Source organism: Schistocerca cancellata, chromosome 1 (genome assembly GCF_023864275.1).
Source record: "Schistocerca cancellata isolate TAMUIC-IGC-003103 chromosome 1, iqSchCanc2.1, whole genome shotgun sequence".
NCBI classification, from domain to species: Eukaryota; Metazoa; Arthropoda; class Insecta; order Orthoptera; family Acrididae; genus Schistocerca; species Schistocerca cancellata.
This window is the reverse complement of record NC_064626.1, coordinates 1,247,965,501-1,247,978,859: the sequence shown is the minus strand read 5'-3', so window position 1 is coordinate 1,247,978,859 and position 13,359 is coordinate 1,247,965,501. Positions and strand designations below refer to the sequence as shown.

The 13,359-nt window shown below is 36.9% G+C and overlaps 1 protein-coding gene across 2 annotated transcripts in view; it reads right to left on the bottom strand.

Annotated features, from left to right (window-relative positions):
- LOC126094884 (zinc finger protein 37-like) overlaps positions 1-13,359 on the bottom strand; it is a 168,522-nt gene that overhangs the window by 63,559 nt on the left and 91,604 nt on the right. For both annotated transcript variants that reach the window (XM_049909524.1, XM_049909533.1), the window contains exon 8: positions 4,029-4,154. In XM_049909524.1, coding sequence (XP_049765481.1) covers positions 4,029-4,154 — 126 coding nt within the window. The remainder of the gene's footprint in view (positions 1-4,028; positions 4,155-13,359) is intronic.

Here is a 13,359-nt window from a genome sequence, read left to right as displayed (position 1 = left end):
TACTGCTTCAAAGTACATCTATTCCCTCATGAAGTTTGTTGTAAATAATCCACGACAGTTCAAAGGGAACAATGATGTACATAATTACAATTCCAGGAGGAAAAATGACTTTCTTACTCCGCTTTAAGGTTGTATTTAGCACAAAAAGGGATGCACAATGCTTCAACGAAAATTTTTGATCACTTACCCAGTGATACAAAATGTGTGACAGACAGCAAAGTAAAAAAAATGAAGGAAATGAGGAAGTTTCTCCTTAACAACTCCTCCATGTAACTAACTCAGGTTCTTGGCATGATCTTTTGCTAAGGTATGATAGTGGTAGTTGTATGCTTTGCACATTTATTATTTTTTTATTACACACACACACACACACACACACACACACACACACACACACACACACACAAATTTCTACTAACTTTTGCCAGTCATCATCTGCATCGAGCGTGCAACAGTCTTTGCTTCCTCAGCAATTTCTGAATTTTGTTATTAAACCACTGTGGCTCTTTGTATCGATAATCCACTTCCTCAACATATACTTCTCCAGGGTGTAGTGTACAATCCATTTAAACTTTGCCTATAATTTCTCTATGCCCATAAAATTGGAACTAAATAATATCCATTCATTTTCTAACTGAGATGCTAACAACTGTTTATTAGCTCTTTCTAGCAAAAATACTCTCCTAGCCTTCTTGATGGATTTATTAACCACCATCACTACGAGGACATCATTAACACTCATCTCTATACGGAACATTGTCAATAATGTCAGGACTGTTTGAAGTTGCATGGCCTAAAATATTTCCACTGCATGTGGGCTACCTGTTCCAGCGTAACGACAAGTGCTGGCACAACGATGAAGAACAGAAGAGCAGAGAGGGGAGTGGGACGACGTCAGCCAATAGTACACTCTCTAGGATGACACCAAGACAGGAGCAGCATCTATATGAAGAGAATAGTCGTGGCTGCACTAGAAGATGAGCCGTCATCCAAATACTACAGCAGTGACTTCTGAACTGAACTGTTTCGCTTGCATTGAAATTGTATATACCAAAGAACATTGATTATTTGCACGTCGCCATTTGCTTGCGACATACCTTTGTAAATACACAAAGTTAAATATTGTCAATTTAACTTACTGTAATAAACTCCATTAATCTGATTTGCTTGAATTGTTGTCTAGCGATCCGAGAAAACAGTTTCCAAGGAACCCTATATTAGGCAAACAGGCAGGATACTACAATATCAAACTAGCTGCTTAAGACAGTTTTCAGAAAATTGCGTTGAGTAGTACTTCACAAGACTACCTGCATGTACCACTTGCAATGAATCCATAGACATCCCAGTCTACACTTGGTTTACGGTAAGTATCAATATGTCTTTTCCTACATTGTTGATATTCCTATCTGGAGTGTCCAGTCTGCACTTAGTAGTTTCAAGTCGCCTCAAACTAATATTGCATGATTGGAGTACTTCTGCATTACTGTGTGTAGACTTTCTTTGAATGATTTTACAGCTGTCACAGTGGTTTGGGTGTCAAATAAAACCATCCGATAATCAACTAGAATTCACCTTTACCTTTAACTCATGGCCAGGTACCTTCACAGTCAGACTCAATTTCGACCTCGATAGAAACAATATTTTTGTCAACTGCAACAAATTCTCCCCCTCCTATGGCACCCAATTTGTTTGCAAGTGTTTTGGGAAACACCACCGATCTTCAAGGTTTCATTTCTCATTAGCGTATGAAAAAAGTATTATGAAACATAAAATATTTTTTTTTTCAGACGACTTCACTGTAAGTGTTAACTCCTATCTCTATTCTCAAAATATTTTTTCCAATTTGAGCTTCTCTCTATTATCCTTGAAGAACTGAACATATACTCTGAAGCGCCAAAGAAACTGGTACAGGCATGCATATTCCAATACAGAGATATGTAAACAGGCAGGATATGGCGTTGCAGTTGGCAAGCCCATATAAGACAACATGTGTCTGGTGCAATTGTTAGATCAGTTACTGCTGCTACAATTGTAGATCATCAAGATTTAAGTGAATCTGAACGTGTCTTTTATTTGATGTACAAGCGACGAGATACAGTATCTCCAACGTAACGACGACATGGGGATTTTCCCATACGACCATTTCATGAGTGTACTGTGAATATCACGATTCGGTAAAACATCAAACTTTTGACATCGCTGTGGCTAGAAAAAGATCCTGCAAGAACGGGACCAACAACGACTGAAGAGAATCGTTCAACGTGACAGAAGTTCAACCCTTCCACAAATTGCTGCAAATTTCAATGCTGGGACATCACAAGTGTCAGCATGTGAACCATTCAATGAAACATCGATATGGGCTTCCGGAGCTGAAGGCCCACTCATGTACCTTGATGACTGCACGACACAAAGCTTTATGCCTTGCCGGGGCCCGTCAACACCTACACTGGACTGTTGATGAGTGGAAACATGTTGCCTGGTCAGGATGAGTCTCGTTTCAAATTGTATCAAGCAGATGCGCATGTACGGGTATGGAGACAACCCCTTGAATCCATGTAACCTGCATGTCAGCAGGGTACTGTTCAAGCTGCGGGAGGCTCTGTAATGGTGTGGGGTGTGTGCAGTTGGAGTGATATGAGACCCCTGACACGTCTAGATATTACTGGCAGGTGATACTTATGTAAACATCCTGTCTGATCACCTGCATTCATTCACATCCGTTGTGCAATCCGATGGACTTGGGCAATTTCAGCAGGGCAATGTGTCATCCCACACGCCCAGAATCGCTACAAAACATGCTTCTGAGTTTAAACACTTCCACTGGTCATCAAACTCCCCAGACATGAACATTGTTGAGCATATCTGCAATGCCTTGAAATGTGCTGTTCAGATGAGATCTCCAAGCCCTCACATTCTTACGATTTATGGACAGCCCTGCAGGATTCATGTGTCAGTTCCCTCCAGCCACTACTTCAGACATTAGTTGAGTCCATGCCATGTCATATTGCAGCACTTCTGCTTGCTCACAGGGGCCCTACACGGTATTAGGCAGGTGTACCAGTTTCTTTGGCTCTTCAGTGAAGAACTGAAATAGTGCTGCCCAACTATATGATGATGGTGCTGTCTTTGGATCATGCTGTTCCAATAAAAGTAACCTTTTTTCTTGACTTTTACAATCTTGAAAAAACAATTTTCAAATTAAGTGAGACAAAAAATAAACAATAACCACATATTAAGGAGAAAAAAGGCATTTAATCATCACATTGGAATATACTTTCTACTTTTCAATATCCTAGTCAGCAATATCAAACTGAATGACACACAAATCATCATCATCGTACACAGAAATTCTTATACAACAATATCTTTTTTATGATATATAATCTGAAACTTGTATAAATACTTTTACTCCTCATAATCACATAATCTTTCACTGCATGACAAAGATTTCTTTTTAATTTATAGGAAATTGTAAGAATCTCAATTATGAACTCAGATCCACTCAAATGATAAAGACAAAAACTGACTGGAAACATGTGAAACATGGTGACTGCCCTATGGTATAGTGTAAACCATGGATTCTCTGCTCCATTTGTTGTTTTATAAAAGTATATGTATACTCGCACGATGAAGTTGTGTCCAGTTTTTTTCGGTTATCATTATGTGAAATGAGATAAAAACATTTGATGTTAACTTACATAGCTCTTATTATAGACGAGAGCGTACAAATCAAATTAACTTGTTCAAGTTAGGAGAATATTTTTAAGGTAGTCAAATTTTTGAGGAAGCAATGAAAACTGGAAATACTGAGCATTTCTTTTTTTCCTCTGAGATAACTGAGAAACGTTTCACGGTCAGTCACACTCTATACGATTCATTGTGATGATGTATCATTTGCACACAGTGTTTGAGCATATATTTCCTACTAGAGCAGTTATTTGAAACTCAAATTATTTCTCCTCTGGCAAGAAAACAAATAATTTAGCACTCCAATGTAATGTAAAGAAAACAAAGGAAAATAATGTTACCTGTTGAAGGCTAACAGCAAGAGATGTTGGAACATTTGCAATAGATCCTGGTGGAACGGTGTTAGTAAACTGTGTAAACCTTTCAGTATCAGAACTCGTGAAGGGTAAAGGAATAACACTGCGGTTCTGTGGACAAACAGAAGTGACAAACATGTACACACTTCATGTCATGAAACAACTGCACACAAAACTCAAGTCTGTTGAAAAAGAGCACTTACTACTAATGCTGAAATAAAAAATTTATGGGTTAAAAATATGAAGCACCCAGTACTAAGAATCTTTCAGTTTTGTTTATTTAGCCTGGTCTGATTACGACCATCAAGCCCACTCTTACATCAGATGAGGGATTCATTCATAGCAGTACCTTTTTTACATCATAGTTACCTAATAAACAACAATTTTAAAATGAGATACAGCATTAAAATAATCTGAGTGTCTGTAATGCCAATGTGAATAAGTAATACTGACTATTAAATAATAAATTTAATACTGGCAGTACTTCTGCTACTGCTGCTGCTGCCACCGCTAATAGTGACGACGAGGGTGGTGGTGGTGGTGGTGGTGGTAGTAGTAGTAGTAGTAGTAGTAGTAGTAGTAATGATATTGGAAGATAGAAAAACAGAATTTATAGGTGTACAGACTAGATGTTTTCTGATAAAATGAGTTCTGGGGAAAGGAAATTTGAGGAGTCTGCACCAGCTAAGAATACTGGGAAATGAAGAATATCTGGTTGGAAAAAAGGATGTAAAAGGGTGATGGAGTGGGTACATGGACAATGGAAATTCTTATTTTGGTTTTAGTAGATAGGTCATTAACTGTCTCCTGAAGCTGGAGGTGGATGGTTATTCCAGAATCAGGTTGCCGCAAAATAGGACTTCGGGAAAGTGGCTAAACGATGGAGTGGGTCAGAAAGGATTTTGCTCTGACAGGAATGGGTGTTCCTGCCAATGGAATGCACACTAAAGGATGTCTGCTTGGAGCTGTCCTTCAACTAACTGATTTGCAAGTTTGTTGTATCACTGAGGTGTCAACTGCTGCCCAAATTGCTGCTGGAGATGCAGTCCTTTATGCCAGAGCCATATGCCGAACACGATGGTCTTACCTCTCGGCAGTATCACATGGCTATCCAGAGTAAGGTCTTCTTGTGACTGTACATTCTCATGACCACCAATGCCAGCAATCATGTAAAGTGGCTACATTCCTGCCAAGTCTTTCTGCAACATCATGGAAGGAACATCCAGCCCCTCGTAGCCACATTACATGAAATCGTTCAAACCCAGCTACTAGCGTCATTGTCGCCTTAGGCTTTTTGACTAACATCTACTCACCACATCCATCTCAAAGGTAACTAACGCTCATGACCATTACAGCATGTATTTAAAGCAAAACTGATCTGAAATTTTTTCAATCAATTTGCCTTCTTTCTATTGGAAAGTTAGTGGCTATAACAAATTTTAAACATTGATTTATTATAAACAGTCCAAACACATAAAGATGTTCATTTATTTACTGGCACTGGTTTCGATCACTGTTCTGGTCACAGGGTGTATACATGGACAAGGGGAAAAAAAAAAATCCTGAAATTTTACCGGATATCTCAGTTAAAAATGTACTTTTTCCTGGGCAAACGCACAATTTTTCTGTGCTAAGTGACAGTAGCATAGAACTTCATGGCATAGCATAGAACTTCATGGCACTTTGGGGGGGGGGGGAGGGGGGGGGGGGGAGAAGTTTTGGAAAGACCTTTGATGTGCAGCAACATAGCATATTTTCGTATTAAAGTACGAGGGTTGGAACTTAAATGGTGGTAACTATTTATTCACAACCGATACAAAAGAGTTATGTTTGCACCTGTTACTGTCCTTCAAAGTAGTCACTTGCAATGTGTAGAACCCATTGCCAGCGATGTGGAAGGCATAGTATATTGTTAGCAGAGCCTGTTCTGTTGATGCTGCCAATGGAACAGTCTACTGCCTGTCAAATCTCTGGAACAGTTCTGAAGCAAATGTCACAAAGTGGTCCCTTCATCTTCGTAATCAAATCAAAGTCCGGGGAGTATGGTGGATGGTACAGTCCCATCGACCGAACAGAGCAGCCACAGCTTGTACTGTATGCGCCCGTGCATTGTTGTGCAAAATGATGAGTGGGTTGTGCAGAATGTGTCGCCGCTTCTTTCGCAACGCTGGCCGCAGGTGATGCTCCAACAGTAATACTGTGCATTGATAGTCTGCTGTTAGGATAACACCATCACAATTGTACACGAGAATCACCATAGCTTTCACCATACTGGGGCCCTGACACACTTTCGACTTTTGCAGCGACCCATAAATATGCCACTTCACAATCACATCACTGAAGGTCAACTTAGGTACCTTTAGAAGAGTTGAGACATGCTGATGAAGTTGTTACTTGTGGCATCTAATGAAGATAGTCACCAAGTTCTCCTTACGGACTCATTCTGCTGTTAACGCTTCTGCAATGATAACACAATACTTCCCATCTCCTTTAATACTGGCACATTCACCTCGCTTGACACTCAGTCGACAATTCCACATTATATTGGGGTGCCCAGATACCTTTGATCAGATGGTATAAATTGCTTAATCAATAACATACATGTATCACAAAATATACACATAAAAATACCATGGACCTAATTAATCCAATTAAAGACAGGAATTACCAGTAAAAGGAAAATTCATCTCATTAGACATCACAAAGCTGTATGCAAATGTGCCAAATCATTTTCAGCACCAAATGAATAAAATGCATACTAATAACAAATTTATCATCAAATATTAAACAGACATGAGCATAAACTTCTTAGACCTAAAATATCTAATAATAATGGTGTCCATAAATTTGTCACACTTTGTAAACCAACCACAAATGACCATATAATATGTAACTCCTCATGTCCTCTATTAGCAAATAAATTTCATGCCACAGCTGATTGCGTCATTAGAATTCCCCTTACTAAGGGGAACATTAAGAAAGGACTGAATACAGTTAAAACTGTAGTTGCTAATAAAGGCTACAGTCCTAATATACTTGATACAATACACAGAATTAGGGGCAAATTTGCAAACACAAAGGACAAAATAACATTAGCAAAAGTAGAAAGAAAGAAGAAAGGATGAAGAAAGAAAAATTTCTTAAGCTACCAAATATGTATAATGTTTCAGATATCAGCTAGCAAGCCCCCGCCCCCCACTTATTCCCACTGTCAACCAACTTTAGCTCCTAACTGAACTTTAGAACTGAAGAGTGTTTTCTATGAACTCTTACTTGTAAATTGATGAAAAGTATGTGACACAGTACTTAGTTTGTTAGGTGTTTCATTAAAGCACAAAATAATGAGGCAACGAGAAAATGGGACTGCTTATTTCAAACAACCTGTGTTTATAGAGTAACGAAGCGATTCTCGGTGCACAATGTTGCTACCTACAACTCCCTCTCAGCAAAGAAAGCTAAATATTCACAATGACAGTAGACACTTGTTACCTAACATGCTTCCTCTGCATTACTCCTCTTCCTAGGGACAGGTGCTTACCTAAACCATGTACTCACATTTAAAATCAAGTAAGTTAAAAAGAGTACTCCGTACCTTATGTTTGTAAATCCTTTGATTTTTGGACTCCTTACGTCTGAACTGACAGTTTTTTGTGTCTGACCACTGTGACTAATAATAATAATAATAATAATAATAATAATAATAATCACTCGGTTAATACTCGGCAGGAATCAAACCTGCATTTGGATTAGACTTCCTTAACTCTTGTGCAAAAAGGTGTGCAGTATACGGCTGCATCCATTTTCAATAAGCTACCACTCGAATTCAAACATCTTAGCAGTAATCCAAGCGCTTTCAAATCAAAACTGAAGAGTTTTCTCATGGGTCACTCCTTCTATTCTGTCAAGGAGTTCTTTGAAAATTAAGCTGATTCTTGTTGTATTGTTGATTGCATTTACTTAAACTTATGGACTGACTTTTTTCGTTTCATAAACATTTATTTTAGCTGTTATTAGTTTTATGTTGTAATTTCATGTACTGACATGTTCCATGACTTTGGAGATTTGCTCCTCATTTTGGTCCCATCAAACTCGAGGTGTAAATAAATAAATAAATAAATAATAATAATACTGCATGCGCTTGACAGCAGTGTAGTAGCCATTACAATGTTACTACGGCATTGTGCTGTCAATTAGTTCAGTTATCTGTTTGCAAAGTGAACAATGAAGAAATTTCTGTTCCACTGTGAGAATTACCTAGAACTTGCAGAAGGTATCTTCAAGATCTACTTAAGTATATGTGACGTATGTGTCCCAATTTTATTGCTATAGATGCATAGTTCAAAATACTAAATGTGTGGGTACTGGTTAGACTATGTGAGGAAGATGATATTTACACATTTGTTTCACAAGCTGTAACCACCACCACATTGTGTCACATATTAATGCTGGAATTTGATAAAAAATAAAATAAAATAAAAGAATTGGAAACTTATGTAATAGGCATTAGTCTTATAAATTAATGATAATAGTAATGTTCTTTTAAAGAGTAATGTAGTTTCATAATCGAAATAAAATTGAACCCTTTTGTTTTGACCCCTTCAAAAATTACATTTTACCCCTCAGATTGCACTTACCCCAAGTTGTGAACAACTGCCTTAGAGGAAACAGAAATCTCACATGTTTGGCAATCAAATAACATTTTTAACAAACAGCAAGGGCTTGAAAATAAAAATATATTGAGCACTTTGACAAAACACTTTTCAGTGATAGAAATTCAAAACTAAAGACAAATAAAATTTTAAATAGGAAATAAACCCATTTTCATTGAAGATATAAATTTAATAACAAACCATATCGTCAAATGGATTGATTTTGGACTGTTTTGAGGTTATTTTCACCATAAATTGCATAGGTTATGTTAGACTGCAGATAATGACACAACAGTCAGTCAGTACTGTTGGGCCTTACCAGGCCTGGCTAGATGGAGTTTAGTTTTTAGTCTGCACCAGAAAAGATGGAAAAATATCCCTGTGACTGTACTACTACCATTCACTTAATATAGCTTGCCACACTGCTTTCACTAGTCTGAAGCAGCTTATATCCAGCAATTGGAGGATTTGGGTGTTACTCCGGGGAGGAGAATGCATGAGATGCTGTTCCATTCACACTCCTCAATAATGAGTGAAGACATGTGATGGGATAAAGTATTCCCAATCTTCACTGTTGGCTCATTTTCCTTCTCCAAATAGGGCAAAGCAACTGCAAAGAACCAGTCTTCAAATATCAGTAGATCAAACCATCCACTCTTGTTCCTTTTGAAATGGACTCCCTGTGGGCCACCTTTTTGCCATGTGTCCCACAAATGCTCAGATTTATAAAGTATATATGAAGAAAGCAATTTACCATCGGCACTTGCTGCAATCTTTATCAAAATATGAGATTTCGATGAATCTATCACTTTTTTTAGCATGCCAACTCCCTCGTTTTGTAATTATCTGCTACTTGATCAGATTTTGTTTCATCGTAGTTGATTATGTTACTAGGTAGGGGATTTTTCAACACTGGCTTTATAATTGAGAAATACATTTCAACAGTCGTCTTAATCATTGGTGCACAAGCTCTTCTAATATTTTTGCTTAGGTGAACAGGGATTTTCTGAATGCTGCTTGAGAGATAAATTTGCCCATTCTTCTCTTGGTATATTGTTAGAAAATTTCTTTTCTTTTTGACCGGATTAATCAATGTAGCCTTTCACTAAATATCTAATATCCAATTTAGTAAAAAGAAATCCCCAATATGCAGCACTCAAAGTAACTTACTTCAACAATTCTTCTTCTTCCTCCTCCTCATTTAGTACTGCTTGTCCTCCCAATCTTTCTGGATTTTATTTTATAGAGTCAACCTAGATATGCCATACAAATCATGCACTTTTCTATACGATAATTTGCCACACTTAGTGTCATGAAAAGCTTTAACATTTATGGGTCATAATTAAACAGTATTTTAGCACCTTTCTTGTTCTCGGCATTGTTCAAAATCGCCCACACACTACCCAAGTAAAAAAACGTGTATTTTGCAACTTTAGATGAAAAACTGGACAAACTTGTATGGCATTGTCTCAGTGTCACAGGCTACTGATCTCACTGACAACTGCATTTATAATACTTTGACATGCCAGTTGACTAATTTTTTGTACAGCTAATGCTTAGCAAGCAATCTTTCTATGCTAAATGGGGAAGGAATGTAAAGAAAAATGGCCAGTGCACAAACAGACACAAAAGTAAGGGACCTGAAAACCCAAAACTAAGTTCAGTTACACATGATTAAAAATTAATTTAAGTTTACTTTCACACATGCATGCATTTCTGCATGACCAGTATGGCAAGGAAAATATAAGATACTAATATCCATGCTATCGAGTACCAAATGCCTAAACAACAGAAATTGATGTTTTCATAAAAAAGAACCCATGAAGACAATAACAATAATTAAAAGATGTAAATATATTAACAGCTCTCCAGACTGGCATAAAATGGTTAGATCTCAAGGTTTGCTACTACGTGCCTACTTATGTGAAAATGTTTATAAAACATTACTAAAATGTTAAGCAGAGAGCATAATGCAATTGCCAAATATATACAATAATTTATTGCACTTTTAATTGCAAATATTCTCAGCAAAAATTGGAGGGTTTTAAGAAATCTGCCACAAGCTGCATCGCGATATTTAAAAATTGTAAATAAACATCAAATAATACTTCACTATAGCTGAAAATAGTGTTTAAGAAAAATCAAATGCAAAAATTAAATGAGCTATTTAGCATCTGGAAGGTTGCTGTAAAACAGCAAGAAAATAGTAAAACTTAGGTAAAACTGAACAGGGATCATACTGCTACTGTAAAAGATTTTCAGGCCTTTCTGTTAAGAAAAAGGGTGGAAACCCAACTGTCTTGCTACTTGGAGCAAAATAAAGTATTCCCTATGATGTGCAGGAGCAAAAAATGAAACATATAGTCATACACAAAATGTGACAATATTAATTACTTCTGACCTGTTGAACACTCACAGGAAAACTGGAACTGTGAGAAGAACTATTAGAGAAAGTTCCCAATACAGGGTAACTGCCTGAACCTGAACAGCTAGGCGAAAGAGATGCTGGTGACTGTGTCTGAAAACCATAAACATTACTTCTGAAAGGAAAATGATACAGAGAAATTTTGCACAGAATGGAAGAGAGGCATGAAACTAAAACTTCAAGGATCACTGATATCATCTTGAATGTGCTAAAGAAAGAGATATATTTATGCACACTATATACATAAAAGTATCATTTTTCACAGTACATTTTGGAGAATCTAGCTTTCCAGACAAATTACAATTGCTTGTGAATCAATCACGGGTTTGTAAAGGCTTGTTTACATTGTTTGAAATCAGATCCCGCAAAAGTACACACTTTAAAATCAGTCCCCCCCCATGAATATCAAGGATGCTGGGGCAGGAAATGGGCAATATAGTCCACTTTACAAAGACAAGATATATGTCGCAGTATTACTTCGTCAAAGCCATAACCCATGACCATGCACTATAAATTTTTAACTACTGTTTCATTAACATACTGGGTTGGTTGGACATGATTATTAGAAATATTAAATCTGATTTTGGTTCATCACACTTATCACCGAATTCGGTATCCTCTGCCTTTTCCTTCTGTAGATTGATAAATGTAAATGGCATCTTAAAATGTTATCTTTTAGGATAATCTGATTAAAAGGTAAATAGTTACAATCCCAAAAATAAAAATGCTCTTCAATAGTACAAATCCATCTGTGATGTAGAAATCATATATAATTCCCCTCAATGTAAAGCCAACTTTGATAATTAAAGTCATGCATATCCAATCGCACACACCACTAAAAATCTGAAGTTGCCGTTTTGCTTTGATATGATCACATTACTTCTACGTACCTGTATGTACCTGAAGTTTAGAATAATACTGTAACATAAGTTAATTAACATACTACAAAGTTACTTGATTCTGGATTTCCAGCATACTGGGTTAATAAAGGGACAGCAACTTGTGTTAACCAGTTAGATGCAGGAAAAGTTAAAGTTGCAAGATACAGTGAATTTTTTTATTATTTTATTATTATTATTTTTATTTTAAAAATTGATAAATAGCTTTGGTTCACCTGAATCCATTTTCAGATCATCCTCTGTGTACAGTAAAACTATAAATTGCTACAAAAATTGAGTGCTTACTACAGGATAAATAGCCTATTGTATTGGGATACACACACCAGACAGACAAAATGGCATTTTCCTTAGTAACATGCAAATCATGTTAAGCCTGTGTATGTACAAAGTCAAGTTTTTATCAACAGTGTCAGGTCAAACATACAACTGATAGTCTACTTTGTACACTGCCACAAGGAAATCTCACAAGGGGGTACACTGTCAGGATGCAGGAATTAATATTTCCAGTCATCCAGGATAAAACAATTACTACAATAAACATGTCAACTACCACACTTAAGCTTTTTAAATTTTTTTTCCATAAACAGCAGGAGATTTAAAAGTAATGAACAGTAAACAGCAGCAGCTCCACATATGCAGTATACAAACAACAATCATATACTGCAGTGACACAAAGTCATTCATTGTAAACCATAAAGAAACACAATAGTACGACACTGACAAACACCACCACCTCTCAAATTACCGTATTTACTCGAACCTAAGCCGCACTTTTTTTTCGCTTTTTGTAATCCAAAAAACCGGCTGCGGCTTAGAATCGAGTGCAAAGCAAGCGCAGGTTCTGAAAAATGTTGGTAGGTGCCGCCACAACTAACTTCTGCCATTGAATATATGTAGCGCTACAAAGGCAAGCTTTGTAGGCACAAAGATAAATACTGGCGCCAAAACCTCTGCGCCAGCAAAAAAAAAAAAAAAAAAAAAAAAAAAAAAAAAAAAAAAAAAAAAAAAAAAAGGGGGGGGGGGTGCAAGACGAGCTTTTTTTTCTCCGCCCCGAGTTTCGACCACTGCATTTTCATACATTGTCCAACGAAGTAAATACAAATTCCGTATTGCTCATCTTCGAATGTAGCAGAATTTCAATGTACTACGAAAATCTGACTGGTAAGACTTTTGGGATGTTTGTCAATATGGCCAACTCTACGTTCTCAATTTTTTCCTACCTGTGAGAAGAGATGGTTGCTAATAGGAACCTGATGAAATGTAAATCACATGCAGTGATATTCTTCACCATAAGAATAATACGAATATAAACATTGTGCCACGTATTTTTCATGTTTGCTGCT